The 26,881-nt window shown below is 38.0% G+C and overlaps 1 protein-coding gene across 6 annotated transcripts; it reads left to right on the top strand.

Annotated features, from left to right (window-relative positions):
• Positions 1-810: 810 nt before the first annotated feature.
• LOC117919954 (kinesin-like protein KIN-7K, chloroplastic) lies at positions 811-25,483 on the top strand. 6 transcript variants are annotated; one of them, XM_034837270.1, is made up of 25 exons: positions 812-1,007; positions 1,359-1,462; positions 1,688-1,953; positions 2,041-2,138; positions 10,165-10,254; positions 11,007-11,059; positions 15,277-15,342; positions 15,431-15,484; positions 16,432-16,491; positions 17,002-17,080; positions 17,584-17,651; positions 17,750-17,812; positions 18,080-18,184; positions 18,565-18,669; positions 18,839-18,946; positions 19,019-19,162; positions 19,472-19,654; positions 19,851-20,009; positions 21,219-21,437; positions 23,095-23,235; positions 23,324-23,449; positions 23,542-23,592; positions 23,873-23,920; positions 24,026-24,190; positions 24,417-25,483. In XM_034837270.1, the coding sequence occupies exons 3-25, from the start codon at positions 1,706-1,708 to the stop codon at positions 25,005-25,007; spliced, it is 3,024 nt and encodes a 1,007-aa protein (XP_034693161.1). In that variant the 5' UTR covers positions 812-1,007; positions 1,359-1,462; positions 1,688-1,705; the 3' UTR covers positions 25,008-25,483. The 6 variants fall into 6 exon arrangements, with proteins under 6 accessions (XP_034693164.1, XP_034693161.1, XP_034693160.1 ...); XM_034837269.1 differs by having other exon boundaries at positions 1,355-1,462; XM_034837273.1 differs by lacking the exon at positions 1,359-1,462 and having other exon boundaries at positions 811-1,007; positions 24,026-24,215; positions 24,417-24,506.
• The last annotated feature ends 1,398 nt before the right edge of the window (positions 25,484-26,881 follow it).

Here is a 26,881-nt window from a genome sequence, read left to right as displayed (position 1 = left end):
CTCGAAGAAAAATAATTTTATTTTTTTTATAATTTTTGCCTGAAAATATATTTGTTGTCTTTTTATTAGGCCAGACAGACGACCACTAAATTCCAAACATAGATCACCAAGCCTACTCTCTCGCGTACAATATTCCTCCCGTACTCGCGTCATATATCGGAATAGCCAGGTACAAGCTCTAACGTCTCTTCAGATCCAACGGCTATGGTTCGTTCTTGTGGTCAGTCGTAGACTCGTAGTTATTGGATCACAGCCAAGTCTCCGCCTTGATGTGTAGGTACGCATCACTGTCGCCCAGTCTCTCCCTCCATTCCTGCGTCGGAAGTCTGGGCCCGAGCCCGCAGAAAAAGTTATATAAAAGAGATAAAAATATAAAATTTATAACAAGCTGTAATTAGAACTTATTAACAAAAGAGAAGCACCATATAATATAACTAACTTTGATTAATAATTACTTTAATTAATTCCAGTAAACATTGACTAGTTTGCATTTAAGGAAGAGAAAATGAGGCGGTGGAGGGACGGTACATATGGCGTGGCAAACGTCAATTCGCTGAATTTCCTCACGCGTGTGAATACGAAAATGGAAACCAATACAAACCCAACGTCTCAGTGGTGACTGGTGAGTGCTTGGAATCACAAGTCTTTTTAGTATTTTCTCATTCTCTCTCTAAAAGTGGATTGAAAATGCTGGTGGCCTTTGATGAAGGGCATCGCTTCCAAGGAAAGCAAGAAAATCTTACTAAATAAAAAAATAAAAAATATATAATATAAATAATAAAAGTGAAGTTTCTAAAAAAAAGCATCATGCTTCTCTCTCTCTTTCTCTCTTTCCCTCTTTCTTACTTTTTGTGTGACTGATGATGAAGAAGATGATTTTCCCGATTTTCTTCTTCTCCACCCTCCCAGATCCCTGAGTCCAAAGGAGATCTCCGTGTATAAAGGCTCTCTGTCGCTCTGCAACAGAATTTCGGTTTTCTTGGCAATGCTGACTTGAGTAATTCCAGGTAATTTATCTGAATCTCATTTTCTGTGGTGCTGTTTGGTGGCTGAGAAAACCGAGGAAAGAAAACAGGAAAAAGTGAAAAAGTGAAATGCCGATGTCTTTGCTTTTCTGTTTTTGCTTTGAACGAAAAGTGAAAAAGATTCAAGGCTCCAACTGAGACTCATTCTGTATTGGGCTCAGTTGAGTGGCGTTTTTGCCAATTGTTAGATTTAAAAAGAGAAAAAGAGTGAGGCAACTGAAAGGAGGTAAATTCTGGTATATTAGGCTTAGGTGAATGGAAGTTTATTTATTTATTTTCTTAAGATTCAGGGTTTTGAGTTCGTTTCTTTTCCTACATTTTCTCGGTAGACAGATTCTTTGCGAGATTTTAATTTCTCGAGGAATTCTCCATATTGAAGTTAGTTCTGATCGATTTTAGAATTGTTGGTGTTTTGAGTTGTTGCCGAGAAAATGGAGGTAAGGAAAAGATAATTTAACTTTTTCGTGTTTTCTGTTGTTTTGTTTCTTAGAAATTGGAAAATTCAAATCTAAAAGGAAAAAAAATGTATAGTGCTATGGTATCAGTAGCGTCCAGTTTTTTTTCCCTGAGCTGCATTTTCTCAGCAACCAAGTAGAGCCTTAGAATATGTTGGTTTCTTACGGAACTCGAAAATGAAGTTGTCTTGATTCAATTTGTTGAAGAATTGAATTGGAGCAATAATGGCATCAAGACAAGGATCAAAATCTAAGAGGACAGGTTCAAGCACTTTGAAAGCTGCGAATTCTCCTTCATCTTCAACAACATCTTCTTCAAAGCACTTTCTAGAAACATCAATTGATGGCCTGAGCTCCCCTGCATCCTCTTCAGCCCGTAGCAAGCCTCAGTACTTTTACTCAGAAAGTTTGCCCTTGGATACTGAGAGATCGAAAGAAAATGTTACAGTTACAGTCCGATTCCGCCCTCTCAGGTGCTTTATTCAGGTCTTTGTTTCTGGATTGTATTTATGAATGCAACATTTTTTTGTTAAGCACAATTGTGGTTATGTTTGGAGTAGTCAAAGGGAAATTCGTCAAGGAGAGGAGATTGCATGGTATGCAGATGGAGAAACTATTGTGCGAAATGAACATAATCCATCAATAGCATATGCATATGGTAAGTTTCTTGGATTCCAGTAAATATTCTGTTACACACTGATGTTATTTTTGAATTGTATTGCTGTATAATGATTGTGCTAGTGCGATGCTGCAAAGATTTCTATTTATACTTGAAGAGAAGTTAAATATTCTTAAAACTCCTTTGGTCAAGGACCTTTTATGGTCAGAACAAGTAAGAAATGTAGAATAGAAACTAGAAGGTACTGAAGAAGCCATTACAGTGCTGCAAAGATGCATAATTGCACTAAAACTTAGACCTATTTTTGTAAGTCATGGAGGTGCAAATGAAATGATTAGGCATTTGCTCCCCATCTATCAATTTCAAACACATTCTTCTCAAGGTTAAATGGCGAAGACAGTAAAGCAAATTCTTGGGCACTTTTAGAAACAAATTGGAGTTGTTAGGGGCTTCTTGACATGACTTAGAGCTCAAACTATTAGCCATTGACTATTTTGTAATCAATGTTGTTGAAAGCAAAAAATGATGTGAAGGCAATATGACTCCTTTTAACCTAAGGCCAAAGGTGAAAAATAAGGTGTTAGTTCGACTATAGTAAAACAATAGAGTATGAGTATATTTACCTATTTGATACTTAACCAATAAAAACGTCATCTTCAACAATCAACACCCTTAGATTTTCATTCCTCACGGTGTCTTATAAAATTAACAAAATAGTACTAATTATTTGTGTTAAATATTATACCCACATCATAAGAAACATTTGATTGTTTAGAGAAAATTATCTCGTCCAAATGCATATTCTAATTTTCCAAACATCCAAAAATCAAAATAACAAAAAAAAAAGGAAAAAAGAAAATGAACATCCTAGAGAAGTTTTAGGCATCATCATTGAAATTAAAATCGTCATTAATTCCATCAAGACTAGTTTGATAGCCCTTCATCTCATTATCGCTATGATTGATAATGGAATGTTTCATCTTGTACCCTATTTTAATCTAATCTTATATTGGATTAAATTACAATCTAAGTATGTCTAATCTTAATCTATGGTCAAAGGTGACCACCTCTTTCAAGCCGCTTTGCTTGTGTCTTCAAGAGGTGACTTTTGTTTGCCCTGCCTCGCGTGGTGGCCTAGGCAACCTAGGAAATCGTCTTTGCTAACGCTGTTTGTAATGATATTTTTATATTTTGTGACCCTTGTGAAGTATAATTGCAAGTTCTTGGTATTACTTAAACATGTTTGGAAAGTATAATTGCAAGTTCTTGGTATTACTTAAACATGTTTGGAAGCATGTCTCAACCTCTTTTTTGACAAACATGTCTCAACCTTGAGTTGGTGTAAGGTTTCCAGTGCCTGTGTCTCTTCAACATGTACATATGTATTTTTTCCCTCTCTTCAATATTTTTTTAACCTTGTCAGGAATGCAATTGCCCTCCGCCTTTGTGGACTAGGAGGTGTCAACTCTCAAGGTGTATAACATGAGGCCTTCCCTATGGATCTTCTCTTTCCCCTCCATGCTTCCCCAATTTATCTTTAATGGTGTTTGTTTTTGTTTTGATTAGCTGAGCTCAAATTATTGTTGATTATCTCTTATCTATTGGGTGTAACTCAATTAAGAGATGAGCCTTAGGGGAGGAAGAAGTCGATTTGTGGTGGAGTCCAAATTGTTGGAGATTGTGGTTGAGGATTCGGGTGGAAAGTTGAAAGGATGTATATGGGAGAGAAGTAGGGGTTTTGCTTCTTGGATTAAATTTGGGGAGGCTAGCCTTCGTTGCCTTTTGGAAGGTGTTGAAACTTGTTGTAGAGAGGTGGATGATCAAAGATGGGTTATTGAATGGTTGGAGGGAAACAGAAAGTTTAGAATGGAGCGATGGCTGAACAAGGCAGGGAGGTTCATCCTATGCTCTGTTCAAGATATGGAAGCAAAAAGATATAGCATTATCTTCCCTGAAGGGAAGGGTCAGGCCAGTGGATGGAACTCTTTGGTCGTGAGGTTGAAAGGTCTTGGAGTGACACCGTCTGAAGGATTAAAGTTCACCAATGTGCCAGAGGCTCCGTTGAAGCCGAAGGGAGTCCTGAAGGTTCAGTGGAAGGAAAAGGGGGTGGAAATGAAGTCTTTTGCAGAAGCTGTTAAATCGACCCCGAGAAGGGCGGGTGAGTCAGTGTGGTTAGAGGTAGGGGAAAAAGAGGTGTGTGGAAGATTAGAGCAACTGAAACATTGTCTAATAGGGAGGTGGGGTTCTATCTCAACTCCATTACCTGATTTGGATTACGTTAGGTTCTGGACCCGTCAAAATTGGGAGGTTAAGGGGAGGTTGTCGATTGCCGTGTTAGGCAGGGGTATTATGATGTTCGATTTCGAGTTGGCTCAAGAGGCTGAGCGTGTTTTGGCCAGAGGCAAAAGAAGCATTAAGGAAAATTGTATTATCTTGGACAAATGAAACCCAGAGGTGGGGTGTTCCTGCAAGAACTCCATTGCCGTAGAGACATGGGTAAGGGTGGTCGGGCTCCCACTCCATTTCTGGAGTCTTGAGGTGTTTAAAAGAATTGGAGATGGGTGCGGAGGATTTATAGCAGTGGATGAAGGAACCAAATCCATGTCTGAGATGCAATGGGCGAGGATTTTGGTGAAGCGTGCAGATTGGGAGGTCCCTAATTCTGCTCATATAGTTCTGGGGACGGGGTGCTTTTCCCTCCATCTGTGGTGGGAATCTGCACCTTGGTTCTTGCAGGTGGTACCGGCGGGAAGCTCTTCCAGGAAGGGCAGGCTAAGGGCAGGCGAAGAAGTTGTTAGGTCTCATCGGGTGGCTTGCTGTGGGAGTCAAAGGAAGGGGGTGGAGCAGTTGTGGTTGTAGGCGGAGGTACAAGACGTGGCGCGTAATGGAGGAAAACCACCCATACCTTCTGATGAGGCCTCTGCAGAAGGGACTGTTGAGAAGAGATGGGCTAGTGGTCCAGTCGACCTAGTGGGAGGGGGTAGGGAGTCCTCCTCTCCCATCAGTCTGGTCAATTGTGGTAGTGGGCTGGCAAGCCCATGCAGTGGGCCTAGCTGTGGGGAGGCCCAAGACTTTAGTCTTGTAAGCCGGGTGGTTTTGGGCCGGGATCCAAGGCCCAGTCCCCTAAAGAGCTCCTTAAGAGAGGGGGTGCCGGGTGAGGCCTGTGGGCCTGTTTAAGCTGTCGCAATGGAAGATGGGGCCTTTTATGGAAACAAGACCCAAATCTCGCTTCCTAGGGCTCGGATTTTGTAGTTGCCTTCCAAATCCAGGGGTGCAAGTCAAGACGCAAGAGGAGAAGCCGATCCCCTCGTAGGGTTGCCGCGAGACTCGATGATGCGATACTCCTCACAAATGATGGATCGGGGGCTCTTAACTAACGAAGCACTTTGCGAAGAGGCTTCCAGGTATGTCGATCTTTGTTTTATTCCTTTGGGAGGTCGAGATCTCTCTTCTCCTTCTCTTTCTTCTTTCGGACGGGCGACGTTGAATGAGGGGTCCTTCGGTGTTTCGGTTTCTGAGGTCAACGAAGAGGAGCAGACTCCGTTGAGTATCATTCTGGCTGACGGTAGCAATGGGATGCTAGCCTCTAAGGGAGAGAAGCTAGTGGCTGGAGAAGGTCCGGGTGGGGAGTTTGAGGGGTTGCTTCAGGATCTGGATGGTTGCCGGTGGGAAGATAGTTGCCTGGTGAGGTTTAGCAAATTCTTGGGCTTCTCCACAGAAGGTTTTGAAGGTGAAATCCTGAATTTGCTCCTAAAACTAAGAGAAGAAGAGAGCAAAATTTGAAGAAGGGCACGTCAGGGACCACTAAGTTTGATCGGGAGTTGAAAAAACTTGAGTGGTCTATCAATTATAATGGGGCGAGAAAGGAGAATTCTGTAGTCAGAGAAGGTGGGGTTAGAATCTCGACAGTTAGATGAAGCTAAAGATTCTATCTTGGAATGTCAGAGGGGTTAATGACAGAAATAAAAGGAAGGTAATCAAGGCCCTAATCAGATCGCAAAAAGTGGATGTGGTGTGCTTGCAGGAGACCAAAATTCAAGAAATGTCCCAAGGGGTTATTCACAGTCTTGGCGTGGGAAGATTCTTAAGTTGGGGAGCTGTGAATGCAAGAGGGGCAGCTGGAGGGGTGGTGGTTTTCTGGGATAAGAGAGTGTTGGAGTTAGTAGGCCTGGAAGTGGGAATCTTCTCAATCTTGTGTCGATTCAAGAACTGTGAGGATGGGTTTATGTGGTTCTTTACGGGGGTCTACGACCCTACTTTGAAAAGGTATAGAGAACCTTTTTGGGAAGAGTTAGGTGCAATTCGAGGTCTGTGGTCTGATCCCTGGTGCATCGGTGGGGACTTCAATGTTATTAGATTTCCCAGTGAACATAGTAGAGAAGGAAGATTGTCTGGTGCTATGAGAAGGTTCTCGGAGGTGCTAGATGAGCTGGCTTTAAGTGATTTGCCTCTTCAGGGGGGTCCTTATACGTGGAGTGGGGGGTTGAATGGTCAATCCAGGTCAAGACTGGATCATTTCCTGATTTCGGAGGACTGGGAAAACCATTTTAGTGGAGTGTCTCAGTGCACACTCCCAAGGCCTGTGTCTGACCATTCCCCAATCCTGTTAGATGGGGGTGAAGTTAGGAGAGGTCCTATTCCTTTTCATTTTGAGAATATGTGGTTGAAGGAGGAGGGATTTAAGGAGCTTCTGAAGGGCTGGTGGCAAGGTTTTAATTACAGTGGATCTTATAGCTTTGTCCTCTCAGAAAAACTAAAGGCCTTAAAAGTTAAGCTGAAGAATTGGAATAAGGAAGTCTTTGGTAAAGTGGGGGTGAACTTGAGGATGGCTTTGGGCAAAGTTTCTTTTTGGGATGATCAGGAGAGGCAGAGAGTGTTAAACGAGCAGGAGTTAGAGGCTAGAAAGGAGGCCAAGGAGGAGTTTAAAAAGTGGGCAATTATGGAGGAAATCTCGTGGAGGCAGAAATCAAGACAAACATGGTTGAAGGAAGGAGATAAGAACATGAGTTTCTTTCATAAGATGGCAAACTCCAACAGTAGAAGGAATTGTTTGAAAAAAATTAAAGTCAATGGTAACTGGCTTTCAGAAGATCAAGAAATTCAAAGGGGAGTGGTGAGGGCCTATCAGGACCTATTATTGGATCCTGGGTGCTGGCACCCGAGTATGAGGAGCATGGAGTTTGATAGAATTGGGAGAGAGGAGGCTGCTAGGCTGGAGGAGATGTTTTCCTTGGAAGAGGTGTATTTGGCCCTATCGGAGCTGAATGGGGACAAGGCTCCTGGACCGGATGGATTTCCCATTGCTTTTTGGCAGTTTTGTTGGGATTTTGTCAAAGACGAAATCATGGGCTTCTTTAAGGATTTTTTTGAGAGGGGAAAATTCGTTAGAAGTCTTAACTCCACATTCCTGGTTTTAGTCCCTAAGAAAGGCGGGGCTGAGGATTTACGTGACTATAGACCCATCAGCTTGGTGGGTGGTCTGTACAAGATTCTCACCAAGGTCCTAGCTAATAGGCTGAAGAAAGTAGTGAGTAAGGTGGTGTCTCCTACCCAAAATACCTTTGTTGAAGGAAGGCAAATCCTTAACGCAGCGTTAATTGCTAACGAGGCCATAGACTCGCTACTGAAAGGGGATGAAGCTGGTGTGTTATGCAAACTGGACCTAGAGAAGGCTTACTACCATATTAACTGGGATTTTCTGATGTCAGTGATGCAAAAAATGGGTTTTGGGGAGAAGTGGGCTGGTTGGATCAGGTGGTGCATCTCCATTGCTTCCTTCTCCGTTCTGATTAATGGTTCGCCTGCGGGTTTCTTCCAGAGCACTCGAGGGTTAAGGCAAGAGGACCCCATTTCCCCCTACTTGTTTGTCTTAGGAATGGAGGCTTTAAGCTGCCTCATTAACAAAGCGGTTAGGAGGGGCTTCCTGACCGGCTGCAGGTTAAGGGGTAGGGGTGGAAATGGGATTCAAGTATCTCACCCGTTGTTCGCGGATGATACATTGGTCTTTTGTGAAGATTCCCAAGACCAAATGGCTGTTCTAAGCTGGCTTTTAATGTGGTTTGAAGCCATTTCTATTCTGAACATCAATTTGAATAAGAGCGAAATTCTGCCGGTGGAAAGAGTTGAGAATGCTGAGGTCTTGGCTTCTGAATTGGGTTGCAAAGTGAGTTCCCTTCCCTCCACTTATTTGGGGTTGCCTCTAGGTGCTCCTCACAAATCGGTGGTTGTGTGGGATGGTGTGGAAGAAAGGATGAGGAAGAGACTCGCTTTGTGGAAGAGGCAGTTCATTTCTAAGGGGGGGAGAATCACTCTCATTCGGAGCACTTTGGCTAGCATGCCGATCTATCTTATGTCTTTGATGCGTATTCCAAGAGTTGTAAGATTGAGGCTTGAGAAAATCCAAAGGGATTTCCTTTGGGGTGGGGGTGCGTTGGAGAAGAGGCCTCATCTTGTAAAGTGGGATGTGGTTCGCTCTCATAAAATGAAGGGTGGCTTGGGGATTAGAAAATTTTTTTATCCTCAATAGGGCCCTGTTGTGTAAATGGAGCTGGCGCTTTGCGGCTGAAAGAGTCTTTTTGGAAGCTTATTATTAGCACGGAGTATGGGGAAGAAGGAGGAGGGTGGATCTCTCGTGAGGTTAGGGAAGGCTATGGGGTGGGGTTGTGGAAAGAAATTAGAAAGGAAGGCGTTCTAATGTTTAAAAACGTTTCCTTCACTGTAGAGGATGGTAGAAGGGTGAAATTTTGGAAGGACATTTGGTGTGGAAACATTCCCCTTTGTGAGGCTTTTCCTTCTTTGTTTTCCTTTGCGGTCTCTCAAGATGCCTGGGTAGCAGATTGTTGGGATTCTATGGGGGATGCGGGGGGATGGTATCCTTGTTTTTCTAGACCATTTAATGACTGGGAGTTGGAGGCGGTGGCGAGTCTCCTTTCGTTCCTTCAAGGAAAGAGGCTTAATGTTGGGATGGAGGATAGAGTGTTGTGGAATGCTTCTAAGAATGGGATTTTCTCTGTAAAATCCCTTTACAATACTCTTGATTCTGGTGGTGCAGTCCCGTTTCCATGGAGAATCATATGGAGCCCTTCCATGCCTTCTAAGGTGGGTTTTTTTGCTTGGGAAGCTTCTTGGGGGAAGGTGCTAACCCAAGATCAACTCAAAAGGAGGGGCTGGATTTTAGCAAACAGGTGCTTCTTATGTTGTGATGACGAGGAGACAATAAACCACATCCTTATTCATTGCCCCAAGGCGAGGGTGTTGTGGAATCTTGTGTTTTCGTTGTTTAGGGTTAATTGGGTCCTTCCGCTTACGGTTAGAGACACTCTCCTTGGTTGGTCCGCTTCCTTTGTGGACAAGAAGCGTGGGAAAACTTGGCGGGCAGCTCCCCTTTGTTTATTTTGGACGATTTGGAAAGAAAGAAATAGGATAGTTTTTGATAATGAGGCTTTGTCGATCCAAAGATTGAAAATCTCCTTCATTTGTAATCTTTTCTCTTGGTCTAAGTCTTGTTTAGATGGAGAACCCCGCTCCTTAATTAACTTTGTGGATTGGTTGGGTTCTAATTGAGGGTTGGTGAGTGTATGCTTCCTTGTGTTTTTTGTTGTGGGGCTTCTCGTGTATACTTCTTGTATGCTTCGGGTTGCCTTCTTGCTCCCTTCTTTTAATAAATTTTCTGTGTTTATCTATCAAAAAAAAAAAAATTGCCCTCCGCCTTTTGTGGGAGTCAATCATGAAACTTCATTTCATGCATCCATATGCATATAGTCTTCCAAGATTTGTTCTCTTGCAATGGCTTCTTGTATAGTAACTTCAGGGATTTGATTTTGAAGGAAAACAGCCTTTGTAACCTGAGCTTGTTTCAAGCTTGAGGTTATGAAATCAAAGTTGAATGTGCTTTACTTAAAGCTTCTGCTATGCTTTTAAATGTTTGCATTGACTATCATTTTTTCTGTTAGGTTTAATTGTTCCTAAACATATGAAATATTAGATTTGAACATGTTATTCTTTTTGTTCAACTTTTAGCTTAATAAAATCTGTATCTTAATTGAATGCTTCTTCATGCTTATAGATCGAGTTTTTGGTCCTACAACCACAACACGTCATGTCTATGATGTTGCTGCTCAACACATTGTCGGTGGTGCCATGGAAGGCATCAATGGTAAACTGTGAAGATCTTTTCTCTTAATTCCATTTTCACTTCTTGCATGCATAAGTGCTCTGATATCAATGTTTACCTTATGGTAACATATTAATATGTTCAATCATGGTTGCCTTAGCCAGCCATAAAATGAAAAAGAAAATGCAGTCCATAAGATGACAAAATGAAGGAAAAGAAGATATGAGTTTCATACTAATGCTGAAACTTGAAAGCTAACTGGTGCCCCATCTTGGACTTTGCATGTGCTTTAGATGCTCCTGGATCATGTTCCCTAGTGGTGCCTTGCCAACAATTATATTTAGTATTTTTGCCTCCAGAAAAATCTGCATTCCCAACAAGTTTTCTGTACATGTCAAAAAATCAAAGCATGATATAGCAATGCATCATCAAAGCAAGATATTTTGATGCATCTTAGTTCTCAAATTTTGGTTCTTTATTCAAACTCTTCAGGTTTTGTGCTTACGATGAAAAATTGAACTTAAAGAATAATTGCCAGTTGGTGTCACTAGGTGCTCCCAAGGACTTGCATGCTCAACCCCTAGCTATTGGTTATACTGCTAGTTGTCAAGGTCCTAAGATAGGTGTTCATTAGTGTGGATTGGTAAGATGATGTGTTGTCACTTTTCTTGTAGTTGCATTTGAACTGAGGGCTGATACTGTTGTCCCGGATGTGTAAACAATTTTCTTGGAAAAATTTCATGTTGTCAATGACCACAGTTTTGCTCATTTTCTTTGTTTTCTTTCCACATCAGGTACAATTTTTGCGTATGGTGTGACAAGCAGTGGGAAGACTCATACCATGCATGTGAGATAGCCATCCATATACCTCCTTTCTTATATACTACATTTCTATTCATTCAGAATTCATCTTTCTTTCTCTACTACTGTGGTCATTACACCTATAAAAAAATTCCATTCCCAATGATTGATTTTATTTATTTATTAATAATAGGAAACAAACATTTTATTGAAGGATAGCTTGCTAAAAGGACAGACAGGCTATCCTTCTACCAAATTAATATGAGCATTACAAGCCACTTTCTATTGGGTTTGCATGTGGTAGGAACAATATTTTACAATTGCTAATTTCATTCTTGCCTATTAAAGTGACATTTTGAATTTATAAAAAAAAGCTTTTGTGTGAGTGAAGCACTCACTATTTCTTTTTCCAAGGTGGATTCATAAAAATAGGGGCCTGATTTTGGCTGTCTACCCACCACAACCCTTTTCCTCTCTCCACTCCCTGAACTGGTGGTGTGAAAGAGCTAGCATTAAAGATGAAAACTTGACAGAGTTGAGTTTTAAAGCCATCATTAAGAGAAATGGAAAGTGATTAAATCCAATGTTTTCAAATGGGATGGAGGAAAGGGAAGATGCATTTCTCATGTCCGTTTTACGGATGACCTTGCTCTTCATGGGTCAAACTTGGACCAGCTTAGAAACCTTAGGCATGTGTTCCTCTATTTTATCTAGAAAAGGGAGGTTTCAATATTCACAAGCACTTTGTTAAGTAGTATGTTACATGTTCTCCTATCCTATTTAGGTATCAGTGTGTAAACAGTTGAAAAGGCTTGAGCAGGACTTCCTTTGGGGGAGAAAAAAAGCTTCACCTTGTTAATTGGGATGTGGTATGTCTTCCCATGAAGTCAAGGAGATTGAGTTGTGGAGCACTTCTAGAAGATGGCATTGCAATTAAGCTATTGAAAAGGATGGCTTGTGAAGGAAGGTTTTGGGTGGAGGATATGAGGTGTTAAGAAAGGTGATTGGTATATGGCTCTAGTGAGGGACATACTAGAGAGAAGGATGATAGAAATTTATTAGAATATTTTGGGACGATTTCTCTATTTTTGTTTTTTTACACAGGGAGCATGGTTTACGGGTGAGGGTTTGGCATGATATTTGGTGCAAATACTGCTCTTTCATTTCAAAATTATTGAATCTCTTATCTTTTGTGTGATAAAGAGATTCCAATAGTTAGACCTATGAAAAAAAAAAAAAAATTCCAATAGTTAGAGGACAACAAGGGGTGGGTGGTTCCTAACTTCATTAGCTAACTGTCACCAATTCCCAACCTACCTAACCATTTTCGCCTTTTTTTACCTTTTCCTATCTTATATTTCCCCAAGCATTCCAATCTCCTTAATTCCTTTTCAAATATGGAAGAACGATTTTTCTTCTTCCTCTTCTTGTTGACTTATTTCTCTCCTTCATAACCTCTCTATCGGCATGCCTATGAAATTACCAAAAGCAACTAGACTGCTATTTGGCCAAACATCCAAGGTGCTCCTCCACTGCGACACACCTTGGAACATAACAACCTTTTCCCTTGTCTTCGTACCCATCATTCCCTTATGTGCTTTCTCCCCATCAAAAGAAAACCTCACCACACCCACCAAATCATCCTCAACGGGGACTTATCCTTACTCTCAGAAACATATCCAAACCTCTTTGGCAGGAGGATAAGCCTCAAAGCCCTCCCCTCTACACTCTCAACATCACACCCAAAAAAAAAAAAAAAAAAAAAAATGATGGAACCCTACACCCCCCCCCTCCCCCCCCCCCCCCCCCCCCCCCCCCCTCTCACAGAGCATAAAGAGTTTACCTATGAATATGGATGCTTCCTCCATGAGTGCCACATTAGAGCATTAGAAAATAGAGGACCAACGACAACAGAGTAGCTGATTCAAAGGATGCCATCCTAGAACAAATGGAACCAACCAATGGATGCCCTTGCATCATCCTTTGCATGTTGAAGATTGGAGCACCTCCGCTTCTCAAACCAAGAGACAAACCAAGCCAACCTCCCCTTCTACAAGAACCTTTAGATCCTTGTAGAAGTTTGAAATATAATTTAGACTTCCTAAGAATCTTTGTAATTGCTTTTTATCTTTTATATCATTTGCGAACTTACTAGCAAATTCAATTGCTCTTTCAATTGGAATGATGGATCCTCTGTGAATATGGTGTCCTAAGAATATGACCTTTGTTTGGAATAATTTTACCTTCTTAGCTAAGACAAAATAAACCTGCATTTTTAATCACTCGAAGAAACACATTCGGATGCTTCCAATGTTGATCAATGGAGTTAGAAAATACAAGGACATCATCAATATAAATAATTGTAAAGGATATATATGGGTTGAATGTCATTTATGATATTTTAAAATTCTGATGGAACATTTTTTAAACTGCATGGCATCACATTTCATTAATCATGTCCAAGATCCCTCTCCTACATTTTATTGAACAGAAAGTAAGCATCCTCAGTTCCCCCATTTGAAGGTCTTTCAAACCTGTACAAACCTCTTATTACAAAAGACAATGTATTTTTTTTATATATAGGTAAAGAGAAAGATTTGTTAAAAAAGAGACGCCAAAAAAGTGACTCAAGGTGTACAATATCTATACACCCACTGCCAAACCGGCCAAAAAAGGAAAAGGAAACAAACACCCAAACGGGTCTAAAACAACCTTAACTAGAGCCCAACCAGTCATCGAGCTATACAAAAGAAAATTTATAATCATTGAGCTATACCCACAATGGATTGACTCCCTGAATGTGCCTCCAACTTTAGCAAACCCATATTCGTTTTATTATCCATGCCAAATGCACCAACTATTGGATCTTATACCCTAAAAAACAAGAAAAGCTTATTCAAAGCATCCAATTCTTCATCAACTTTCTTCAAACAAAATAACCTCACTATCAAATCCTTCCAACGAGTGGGCATGTAATTCAAATTTGGACTCCAATTCAATGACCTTATCGTCACAATTGGCAAAAGTAAGAACCAATTCTAATGTGAAAAAATCCTTCTTGAACCCAAGAGAGTGCTAAATTGGAGCAATTTTCTGGTGGCAACGGCCATGAGGGTGGTGTTGGGGCTGAACTGGATGGTAGATTGTGGCGCAGAGCAACCTTGATGGTGGCATGGAGGACTTGGGTTTTTCCTTCTTCCCAAGTTGTTCTAGAATAGGAAAAATCATGTAGATAGATAGAGAGAAGATTCCATGCTTTTAATTGATTTTGTAGATTGGGTGAAATTGGGGGGGGGGGGAGGGAGGAGGAGAGTCGTTTTTTTGTGTGATCTATCTCTATGGCAAAGCTTTTTGGTATCCCATTATATACTTCACGTTTACCTTTGTGTATAGTTCTTCTATTGTTATTTTAAAATCTTTTTGCTTATCCAAAAAAAAGGAGGTGGGTGGTTTTTGTAAGGAAGCTCCTTGTTGGGAGTTAGTGAAGGTGAGAGATTTTTTGGGAATGGTCCATGGGATATGTCAGGGAAGGATGGATTGAGATGAACAATTCTAAATCTGGCAGTTCTCAGTTGGTTCTTGTTCCTATTTTTTATTGCCTAGTCTAGGATTCTAAATATGATATTTTTCTTCTCTCTTTGGACTTCTACCTTCGAAGCCTTTGAAGCACTTCCTTGATCCTCCTTTTGTTAGATTAGAACCTTGTCAGTAAGTCCAGGAGGATACTTAGGCAGGTATAACTGGTGTGTAGAGATAGTGATTGTAGTGGTACAGTTTTGAGCCTTTTCAATATTTCTGGAGAAGATCTGGTCATTCAGGCAAAGATCTTATCACTTTTGGTGGGTCAGTCATAAGCGAAAGATTTGAATTTCTAATTTCTTGGTCAAAAGGGAATTTGGTAATTGTTAGCTCATGAGTGTCCAAAGAAGAAAGAGGGCTGTGGAAGTTTGATCATTGGCTTGCCAAATTATTAATGTCACATGATTTGCTTTTCAAGGTTGTCTTCTGCATGTGTTTCCTTGCATTATAATTTATCCAAACAAGTTCTAAACTGTATGAGTAAGCCTATTTCTTATTTCTGTCTTTAAAATTTAGGAAGGCACTATTTACTTATTGCGAGCTTGAAGACTGCATTCTTTGTTGAACCTTTGCATGTATGAAGCTATGATGTGGGATATGTATCTTATATAGTGAAAAGCAAGTTTTCAGTTTTGAATTTGGATATGTACCTGATATCCTTATTTTGCTAATACACAATGGCAGGGTGATCAGAGGTCCCCTGGAATTATACCCCTGGCTGTGAAGGATGCTTTTAGTATCATTCAAGAGGTATTTTATATGGGTTGATATCCTTTCTCTTTTATTATATATCTTGCTGCCACAGAGACTTCTTAGTCTAATGTTTATTACATCTCAGACTCCAAGTAGGGAATTTCTTCTTCGTGTGTCATATTTGGAGATCTATAATGAGGTGTGAGCTTCTTTCCATCCTCTTAAGCTCTTTATTTGGTGATGTACATCCACAACTGTCCATTTCATGCTCTTAATGTATGTACTAATGTGCAAGTTTGTTTGTATGCATTACAATTTTGTGGTCTTACCTTCTGAATTTTGTGTGTGGCAACTATGTATGAGACTCTTTATATGCCCCTTGATTGATGATGGATGATGGATCATAGTCCACAAAGAAAATGTCTTTCAAGCATTTGGACCAGTAAAGATTCATTGTTTTACATGAGATATTCCTGTATCTTGACTAAGCTATCCATTTTTTTAAGCAGAAACAAACATTTTATTGCCATGAAATAAGTACAAAGAATGACAGGATATCCTTCCCTCGGAACAATCTGCTACATAAATATATGATCAAAAGCAAACAAAATTGTCTACTTTAGAAAACGAAGATCATTGTAGCTCTGAAAGTTGTCTTAATCACAAAATCAAGGAGGTAGGAAATTTCGTACAAAAAAGATATCAAACATTAGGTTTGCTAAGATTCACCATTTGACTAGCTGAACATGGAAACCCAAAAAAGGGAGCACCCAACTCTGAAGCAGTCTAAAAAATTTGACAATGTCACCGTTCTTGTTTCATTTGCGTTTAAAGCAATAGAAACATTGAAGTCAAATTACCAATGTACTTGAACAAATAGAATCTTCCCTCCAAGATTTCTAGGAGGCACTAAGAACTTCATGTCTTTATTTGCATGCTTATGCTGTTATCCTGAAGCCTTCACAGTGGCACTGGATTTACTATCTGCAAATTGATTTGGTGATGTATATCATTAGCCAATTATTTCTGCTCTTTGTAAAGCTATGACAAGTTGTGTTCATTATTTTTATCTTCATTGTATACTAGCTCTCATACTGCATTGGTTTTCGATTACACTACTATCCTTTAAGGCCTCTTTTATTTCAGGTTGTTAATGACCTCTTGAATCCAGCAGGACAAAATCTAAGAATTAGAGAGGACCTTCAGGTACTGTTCTATCACTCATGATCTTCACATTAAATGTGTTGCCTTTATCTGACTAAGAATGTTACCGCTTTTTTTCCTGTTGCCTGCAATTCTCTCGCCTTTATAGGTCTATGTTTTAGTTAAGTAAGAGATTACATTAGCCATGCAATACTGGACCGATGACTTGTAATATAACAGACTTCATTGTCCTTGTCAGGGCTGAGTGATGATGTCTATTTCTGTAGCTGACTACAAGCGGTTAAGATTTAAAACTTTGGTTGGTTGAGTTGGAAATAAGATATTTCTTAGAAACTAATAAAACCATCTTTTCATATGTCCCAAAATTGTAAAGATCTAACTAGTAAAAGTGGGATGGGAATGTGGAGAGTCATTTACAAACATAGGATGTTATAGAAATCTTTTTATGAAATTTATTTCTTCCTTTGATGATTTAACTGATCATATTGTGGAAACTTCAACTATCCATTCTATAGGAATTTGTTGTTATTTATTATATGTTGATGGTTGTAGGGAACCTTTGTTGAAGGAATAAAGGAAGAAGTTGTATTATCTCCTGCTCATGCCCTTTCCCTTATAGCAGCTGGAGAAGGTACAAGTTTTCTGCCTCTTTTTTTTCATCTTATTTATTTGGACTTCATCCAGTTATCTCAACTTGCATTCATCTGTACCTTCCTGTTGTCCTTGTAGTCCAACTTGAGCCACTTAACTTTTTAGCATCATAGTCATTTGTCCTTTTTCCCATGAACTAAACATCAGAGTCAACTTCCTTTTATCCTGCTCCCAATTGCAGCTTTCTTTAACTTCTTGTTATCAGATTCAATCTCCCTTCCTCTGTCGCCCCACATCCATCTCAATGTAACCAAGTAATTTGACGAAGCTATTGTGTTAGACTGAGTGTGAGACATACCTAAGTAATTTGACAGAAGCATGGATAATTTGTGTTTATCGATAGGATTCAAATTAGAGCTGGACAATTGGTTTTTGAAGTCACAGTTAAGAATGGTTATGAGATTGAGCTAAATGTGCACATTTTCATTACTTTTCCTCAATTGATTTCATGCTTTCACTAATAGTTTAGTTCTTTTATTACAGAGCATAGACATGTTGGGTCCACTAATTTCAATCTACTCAGCAGTAGAAGCCACACAATATTTACACTGGTATGTTGTGCTATTTAACAAAAAAACAATGTTACTTTTGTGGAATGTTACATTGTAGTTACATCTAACCTGCTTTGTCTTCCGCTCTTGTGTTACAGACGATAGAGAGCAGTCCATGTGGTGAAAATAGTGAGGGGGAAGCAGTTAACTTGTCACAACTGGTACATCTTTTAGGCTTTTGACTTGAGACCTACTCCAATTGTTTGTTTGTTGGTTTCCATAGGGTTTTATTTTGAGGTCTGTGCTCATTTATTATCATTTTTTTAAGGTATAGGCCTGCATATTTATCTATCTCTATTTTGTAGAATGCTTACTCCAATATGATTAGTAATTTTATTTTCTGTATAACTTTTCCTATCTATTAGCTGTTGTGAAGATGTTATCAATCAATTCCTTGTAACATTTCTGCATTCTACTTATACCTGCAGAACCTCATCGATCTGGCAGGTTCGGAGAGTTCTAGGGCAGAAACAACTGGAGTGCGGCGAAAAGAAGGATCATACATCAATAAAAGCCTGCTAACTCTTGGAACTGTGAAGCCTCAAACTTGTTATTACTCAATCAGTTAACTGTTTAAGTATTTCTTCTTCTAGTTGCCAAATCTGTTGTACCAATCTACCATCTGCAAACTTGATCTAGTACTATCATGATATGTTTGTGTGAAAAAAAAAATAATAATTGAATCAATTTCCTCAATGCTATTTTTCATCATTGTAGATTCTGGTTGGTGGAAAATAAAAGAAATCTTGAACCATATGAGCGGTTTGTAACATGTTTTATGTTTCTGTTCCCCATTCTTGAATATCTTATAGACCACATCACACCAGATAGACCTATTTTTAGTTTGGATTACAATTTTGTTTTATTTAGCAGAATAAACTTATTCTTAAATATGCTTGTATTATTATCACAGGTTATATCAAAATTAACTGATGGAAGGGCTACTCATATACCATACAGGGACTCTAAATTGACCAGGCTTCTTCAGTCCTCATTAAGTGGTCATGGGCGTGTCTCAGTAAGCCTTTCCAGATATTTATACTGGAAGCAGTATGATATATATCTGCTTTGAATTGTAGATGATTTTGGAAATATCTATGAGGCTATATAAACTTCTAGAACAAGTACTGTTTACGAAAAAAGAGTCTCATTGTGTATTTATTTACCTCTATTGTCTAAAATTACAGCTCATTTGCACTGTTACTCCTTCCTCAAGTAATTCAGAGGAGACACATAACACACTGAAGTTTGCTCATCGTGCAAAACATATTGAAATTCAAGCAGCCCAAAATAAGGTATGTTCTTTCAAACTGTCTGCACTTTGAATACTCTTACAGTTGGCATAAGTAATCTTATGAAAAATGCAGATAATCGATGAGAAATCGCTTATCAAGAAATACCAAAACGAGATTCGCAGTTTAAAGGAAGAGTTAGACCAATTGAAGAGGGGTATTGTAGTTCCTCGCCTAACAAATAAGGGAGAAGACGATATTGTGCTTCTAAAACAAAAGGTATGGCTATGATGAGTTAGTCTTGTGGTTTGTACCTGAGCTGGCTGCATTCTTCTCTGGTTTAATTTTTTCATCTCCCAGGTCCTGCTTATGTGAAAATTGTTTGCATAAAATTATTTCACTTCCGATTCTTGGAACATATAATTGTACTTAATTTTTCTCATTAAAAGTTTGTAACTGTACAATGAGGGAGAGAAATTATATGCAATAATTTCCACTTAAAGTAGTTTATGCAATCACAAGTCCTGAAAAAAGGAAAATTTGAAAAAAAGCTTGATCCAGTTCATTTGATTGATGTGATGTGTGAAGCTAGAAGATGGTCAAGTCAGGCTGCAATCAAGATTGGAACAGGAAGAAGAAGCAAAGGCTGCCCTGTTGGGTAGAATTCAGCGGCTGACAAAGTTGATCTTGGTCTCCACAAAAACTTCACAACCATCAAGACTTCCTCAGCGCCCTGGTCCTAGGAGAAGACATTCTTTTGGAGAAGAAGAGGTTTAATGATTTTGCATAGTTGGTTATCTTCTATTCTTTTTTTCTTTTTCTTTTTTTATTTTTTTATTTCCAAATTAAATACTTTAGGTTACCGTAGATAATTCTCATACTTTGGAATTTGATGGGATGATTTGATTAAGTATCTTATTTATTTATTGTTTTACCTGATCATAATTGCTTTGTGTTAAATGTGCAGCTTGCATACCTCCCATACAAAAGGCGAGACTTGATCTTGGATGATGAAAACATTGACTTGTATGTTTCTCTTGAAGGGAATGCTGAAACTCCTGATGATACACTTAAGGAGGAGAAAAAGACCCGGAAGCATGGATTGCTAAACTGGTTAAAATTACGGGTATGTAGAATCTGAATCTTTGGGTGACCTTTGCTAATATGTTTTGGGGAGATAGGGAAGATGCTCCAAGAGTTGGCTTGACAATTGGTCTGGGTGTGAAAATCTTGATTAGGGTTCTAAATCATATTTTGCAGGAAATATAGAAGAGATTGAGAATTAGGAATATGCAAGGACATATCATCCAAAATTTTGATTGATAGTTGTCTTAAATTTAATTGAAATATAAAATAAAATAAAACATTAAGGTAGTGTTTTGGGCAAGTTTTGAGCGTCATGAACCTGTGAGATGTTGAAACCCTGTACAAACTAGAGGGAACTGAAGCAATTTTAGAAGGAAACTGGAAGTGCTCATTTTAGATGGTTTGAAGATTGGAGCTGTGTGTGTGCACATGCTCTATATCTACAAAAATTAAGCCAGAGAGTTTTAATAATTCTGCTATTTTCTTTTCATGAGCTTTTTATTTTTATTTCTGCAGTTAGAGTGCATTATATTATTTTCAATTATTACTAATGATACCATCAATAAAAGACATCAAGTTTTTTATGCCTTTAAATTATCTCAAGCTATAATTTTTTTTTTGTTTTCTCACAGTGGGAATCTATTGCAAGAGAGTTCTGTCTTACATGGTTATTGTTAGGAAATTAGAAGGAATACAGATTAAAAAAAACCAGTTCAATAGTGAAACTGTTTCGAATGTTTACTGACATTCAAAATGCATAACTTGGCCATAAAATTTATGATTAACTGAGCTACAAGTTGAGATTTGTTTTTGCTTAAAATTTGATTATATTGGCTAGTTAGATGTGGAGATGTAACTTTAGCTAGTCCTTTATTCTTTGTGAAATTCTCTGAATGACAGGAAACAGAGGAATTTAATTGCTCTTATCAGAAAATATTATTAAAAATTATTTTCCTTTCCTATTTCCAGGTTTCCTGTGAGAAACCACTTCCATTTTAATTTTTAACAGAAACCATGTTTTCCAAACTTTAAGATCGATTGAGGACACTTCAATTTTTATCTCACATTCATTTTCATCTATATATCCTTGGAAGTGTGTGTGATCAAATAAACTAGTGAAACATATTTTCTATACTATCCTAGCCTAGATGCTATTAGCCTCCTTTTTTTTCCTTTTCTTTTATTGATTTTATTTGTCCTCCTTTTCCCCCTTTTTTGAATCTTGTTTAATTTTACCATTCTTTACCAGAAACGAGATAGTGGCACTGGAAGTCCTAGTGACAAATCAAGTGGAATAAAATCTATCAGTACACCTTCAACTCCTCAAGCAGACAGTGTTAATCTTCCTACAGAATCCAGACTCTCTCATTCTTTACTTACAGAAGGTTCTCCTATTGATCTTTTTTCTGAGACCAGACAGGATAGAGAAGTCCCTGTGGATGATTTTTTGGGACAAGAGACACCTCTGGTATGCAACTTACTGGTTTTCAGCATGTTTATCTTACTGTGGAGCAAATATTTCAATTCTGATTCTGCTTTGTGCTCTTATATTGTATAGTGTCTTTGAATCACTGAATTACAATATCTTAGTTTGTGAAATTCTCAAGAAGACCTTCGCTGACATGAATAAGGTTTTGAAAGATGTTAAGTCACAAACAAAGGAAAGGGGAGAGGAAGGAAGGGGTGGGAGTTTTTACACGGTGAAAAGGATTTTTATGATAGAAATGTTAAATGATGTGGACTATTCCTGTAAACAAAATATTTACGATTTTCTTAGGCTCAGATGAGGTATGTAATGCAGTACCATAGGCTTAGACGCTAAATTTACACTCACAATTGATTAAAAAAAATGGTCGTAAATTGGTATATATTATGGGTTTCTCCATGATAGGGGCCTTGTCTACAACCTTGCCCATAATTATTGGGTTTACAGAAGGCCCTACATTCCTAACTGCATGATATTATTTGGAGCTAGATAATCTAGAAATTTTTAGTATTTCATAAAAATTTCATATCTTTGTCAATTTTTAGAATAATTAATTGAGAAATGTTTATAAAATATGTTATGAAGGGATTTTGAGATCTTTTAGGAGCTATTCCAAGCACGTATTTGTCAGACTTTTAGGAATGTTTTTATTTTAGGGATCCCTGCATTGCCAGTGAAGTTCGCCAAATTTGGGGATCCCTGCATTTTGAATTTTGAAAAATTGTTCTGTGGTAAAATGTTTTCCCATTTACGAGGCAGAATTCCCTTAAGGCACCTTAAAAAATAACTAGTCAATATTAGGAAATTCCTTTACATACTTTTCCTCTATTTTCTAGTCTCCTCTTCGTGTCTTTTTCTTTTTCTTTTTCTTTTTCTTTTTGTTTGATAGGAAACAACAATGAATTAGTCTCCTCTTTGTTCCTTTTCTTTTTTTCCTTTTTTTTTAACAACTTGTCATGTCCTATGTCATAATACACTTCAATGCATGTTAGCAACCAAATTTTTATGTCAATAGAGAATTCTCAAGTTTTTATAATATATTTTTGTGCTCTGTATGAAACTTTACCAGTTTGTGAAGTTGCTACGAAATATGATATTGAACCCACTAAGACAATGTGATAATTTTTCTGTACTGGTCATTAATTGATGATTGGGATTTAATTGTTTACTTATATCTAACCTCATGATGGTTTTCTTTTTTTTTTTTTGCATTCAATTATCATTTTTAAGGACTACTCTTGACTCATCTCGGTTAAGCATTGAAATTTGAAGGTTGTAAACATGCTGTTACCCACTAGGGTAGCCCAATTGGTCAGGGCGAACACTAAGAAGTATGGTCCTAATAAGAGGCACATGGTTTTGGGTTCGAATTTTGCCACTAATGATATCCTGAATTTATCTGGTGCTGGTTGTTGCTGGGCGGTCAACACCCCGATGTTTGGGTCCTCCATAGAAGGGCTTGGCCATGGAAGGTTCCTTGATTATAAAAAAATAATAATAATAATTTACATGTTGTTTCTTCCTTGTACACTTAGAATGAAATTAAGTGCTTAAATATACTTTGGGGGATGTAAATTTTTCTGATGAGACAATTCCATTTATATCATAGATTTCAAATCTTTTTTTTTTTCCATGCCAGACTAGTATAAAAACAATGGACCAAATTGATCTGCTGAGGGAACAGCAAAAGATTTTGTCTGGAGAAGTGGCACTACATTCAAGTGCTCTAAAGCGATTATCTGAAGAGGCTGCAAAGAATCCTAGGAAGGAACAAATTCATGTAATATCTTGATTCCTTCTTTTCTGTGCTGTTTAACTATTGTTGGAATGCCTGTATATCCAATCTTAATGGACCTTTTGTATTTAAGGTGGAAATGAGAAAGTTAAATGATGAAATCAAGGGGAAGAACGAACAAATAGCTTTACTGGAAAAGCAAATTGCTGACTCCATTGCTGCTTCTCACAATAAGATGGATAAATTGGAAATATCACAAGTAAGTTCACTTTTTACTTTTCTTTATAAATTGTATAGGGTGCTTGCCTCTAATTACAAGTCCATCTCTAAAATGGTTGTTGCATGCTGCAGTCTATTTCTGAACTGGTGGGGCAATTGAATGAGAAGTCCTTTGAACTTGAGGTGATGCAATCTTATCCACATCAACCTGGGAATACCATTTCTTTAATATCTGCATGATGTGCTTAATTGATCCATTCCTGGAGCTAGTTTGAGGCATCTTTTCAACATTATTCTAGGCTTTAGATCTGCATTTATGTTGGAGTTCACAAATTGAAATCATAGATTAATTAATGGAATCAAAGTCTGAAGTGGTTTTCATTTACTTTTGGAATTGGTCATCCTCTGATTTTTCTAGGTTTATCTAATGAGCATGGTTTGCTATCTTTGTTTGCCTTCTTAGGTTAAAGTTGCGGACAATCGGATAATTCAAGAGCAGCTCAATCAGAAGGTACAAAAGCCACTGGAACAAATGAATATAAAAAGTTTTCTTAGTTTCCCGAATCAATACTACCAGTTTAGAGCTAACGTTCACATGAAATCACCTTTCTATCAGAGCCATGAATGTGAAGGATTGCAAGAGACAGTTGCCTCTTTGAAGCAGCAGCTCTCTGAGGCTCTAGAGTCAAGAAATGTCAGCCCAGTGATTGGCCATGAACTTCATACAGAAACAAAGAATACAGTACAAGCACAGGTTCTTTGCTATATGGACCCTTCTTCAGTAAGGGTTTAGTTCTTCATACCAAGTAATCCAATTTTGAAATATGCCTTATGTTTATTACACACTCTAGAGGGACGACTAGGTATTTCTTTCCTTTCTGTTCTTATTATGGCTAAGTATATGCTGTGGTTATGCGGTAATGTTATCATAGCATGGGTTGGAGCATTTCCATCTTGTTATTTGAGTCAAGGCACTGTATCTAAACTCTTTCTTTTTCCCTAATTAGGCTGCCGAGATTGAAGACCTGAAGCAGAAGTTGACTGAAGTAACAGAGTCAAAAGAACAGCTAGAATTTCGGAATCAGAAACTAGCGGAGGAGAGTTCATATGCAAAAGGTTTAGCCTCTGCTGCCGCAGTTGAGCTAAAGGCATTGTCAGAAGAAGTTGCCAAACTTATGAACCAAAACGAGAGACTAGCTGCTGAGTTGGCAGCACAAAAGAACTCCCCCAATAACCGTAGAGCTATTAGCGCACCCCGAAATGGCCGCAGAGATAGCCACATCAAACGGGCTGATCAAGGTGTGTCTCCTGCAGATGTCAAGAGAGAACTAGCCTTAAGTAGGGAAAGAGAACTTTCATATGAAGCTGCCCTTTTAGAGAGAGATCAAAGAGAGGCCGAGCTTCAAATAAAAGTAGAGGAATCCAAACAAAGAGAAGCTTATCTTGAAAATGAACTAGCTAATATGTGGGTTCTTGTGGCAAAGCTGAAAAAATCCCAAGGCGCTGAATCTGATGTCTCTGATTCAACAAGAGAAACCCAGAGGGTTGATAGTTTTGGGATTTGGAATGAGTCAATGGTGACAAAGGGCTTTCAATGAGATTTACTTGTGATGCCTGTGTGAGAAAGGTGTGCGTTTGTGTATTAGATGTGAGCTCTGTGTATTTAAAAAAAAAAAATGAGAGCTTTTGTTTTTGTTTTGTTTTGTATTTTTTTTTCTCCAATTAATTCCCAACTATGTTGTATGATCAGGTTTATTTTAGGGCTTATTTGTCGTTGGTCATTTTATTTTTTAGAGGCATCACTCTCCAGCCTCGATTAAGTTCTTTTTGGCTTCACAGTGCTCAAAACTCAAAAGTGATGAAACCTTTAAAATGAGTGAGAGTTTTCGCAACTGTCATGTAATTGCAACTGCAAACGGCTGGTCCCAACTCAACTCTGGCTTCAGCCATGCTGGTGAAAGAGGAGGAAGCGGCTCAAGTTATTATATTGCCCTTGTTGTTTGTCCTTTCTGATTGTACTCTCTTCTTATTTTGATCTTTCCGTAATTTTCTGGAACCTATATTTTGAGGTGCATTTTTGTACACCCCTATTGAAAAGGTTGGTTGCCATTATTAGTAGGGCAAAATACAAAAAATTTTAAAAGTTACAGTAAAAAATAAGTAGGGCAAAATCAAACTTCCACAAAAAGTGGGATGTCTTTGATCTAAAGAGTGAAACTCTTTGTCCCAAACATATAATGGAGAAAATTTTCTAGGGGAAAAAAAAAAAAAAACTTGAATCATTTGAACATAATAAATTTTTAATTAAGATACATTATGACTCAGAGTAGAATTTGAATTTTATATTTCATCCTTTTGACTCCACAACCAAACACAACAAACTCGTCTGCCTTAAGTATGAGGCCCAGTCCATTTCAGTTGTGTTTCTTGTCTGGCTCTGAATCGGATGCACCCTACTCCACACACAGCATTGCATGCAGAAATATTCCAAAACCGAGCCATTTTTACTGTCTATATAAAGAGACAATATTTGATTCTTGCAAGTAAAACATATATATTCTTGTCATCAGAGGAATTCAATGATATATATATATATATACACATTTTTTTTTAATGTTTAATACCAGCTCGAAATTGGAGGGGCTAGTGTCGAACCCACTATTGAATATGTTCAATACACGTCAGACCTAATCCGAGGTAAAGTTAGAAATTCTCAACTTGTACTAAACTCGTAGATAAATTGAGTTTTCTCCTGATAAAATACTAGTTATAAAGTTATAAAAAGGCAAAACATATTATAAAATAAGATTTTAAAATTTAAATATGTCTTAAAGTTATAAAATATATTATTAATTATTAATTAAATATAAATAATGACTCTATACTCAAATTTCAATATTTTAAAATACTTTAATAACCAAACAAGAATGGTTAATTAATTAATTTAATATAATTAAAAATGGAAAAAGTTAGATTTCTTTCATTGTGCCTTGATATTTTTTCATATTTTAAATAAAACAATGAATACTATAAATAAAAATATAATAATAAATACATAATAATATATTAGTTTAGGTTGATATTTTTCTAACTCAAATGACTATTTATAGTGTGAAGATGGAAAGCTTGATTCCATGGTTTAGTCAAATATTCCAGTGATGATGATTAAATAATGAGTTGAAACTGCTCATAAAAGGCTAATTTCTTGTGTTGTCTTTTGTCCTGTAAGTAGCAAGTTAATAAAGAAATTGGGTGAGTAACTCCACAGACATTATCTAAAGAGAATCGGCGAGTGTATGGGACTCATTAAACAGCCACATAGATGAAGAAAGTCAATAGGGTTAACTGAAGAAGACAGCACACTGATGATATAGATTACTTCTCTAGATGCTGATTAATCTCCATTACATATCAGTGGAGATCAATCTCTCAAAACATAAAGCACACATCAAACTGCATATCCAAACCCTAA

The sequence above is a fragment of the Vitis riparia genome, chromosome 8, assembly GCF_004353265.1.
Source record: "Vitis riparia cultivar Riparia Gloire de Montpellier isolate 1030 chromosome 8, EGFV_Vit.rip_1.0, whole genome shotgun sequence".
NCBI lineage: Eukaryota > Viridiplantae > Streptophyta > Magnoliopsida > Vitales > Vitaceae > Vitis > Vitis riparia.
The sequence above is the reverse complement of the archived record's forward strand: the minus strand, read 5'-3'. Positions and strand labels throughout refer to the sequence as shown.

Bases quoted from the DNA above. Each gene is read 5' to 3' on its own strand.
- LOC117919954 (XM_034837268.1), top strand. From the start codon at position 1,706: ATGGCATCAAGACAAGGATCAAAATCTAAGAGGACAGGTTCAAGCACT. The intron at 18,947-19,018 runs GTATGTTCTTTC...TGAAAAATGCAG, and splicing joins TTCAAGCAGCCCAAAATAAG to ATAATCGATGAGAAATCGCT. The intron at 23,593-23,872 runs GTGATGCAATCT...TTGCCTTCTTAG, and splicing joins AGAAGTCCTTTGAACTTGAG to GTTAAAGTTGCGGACAATCG.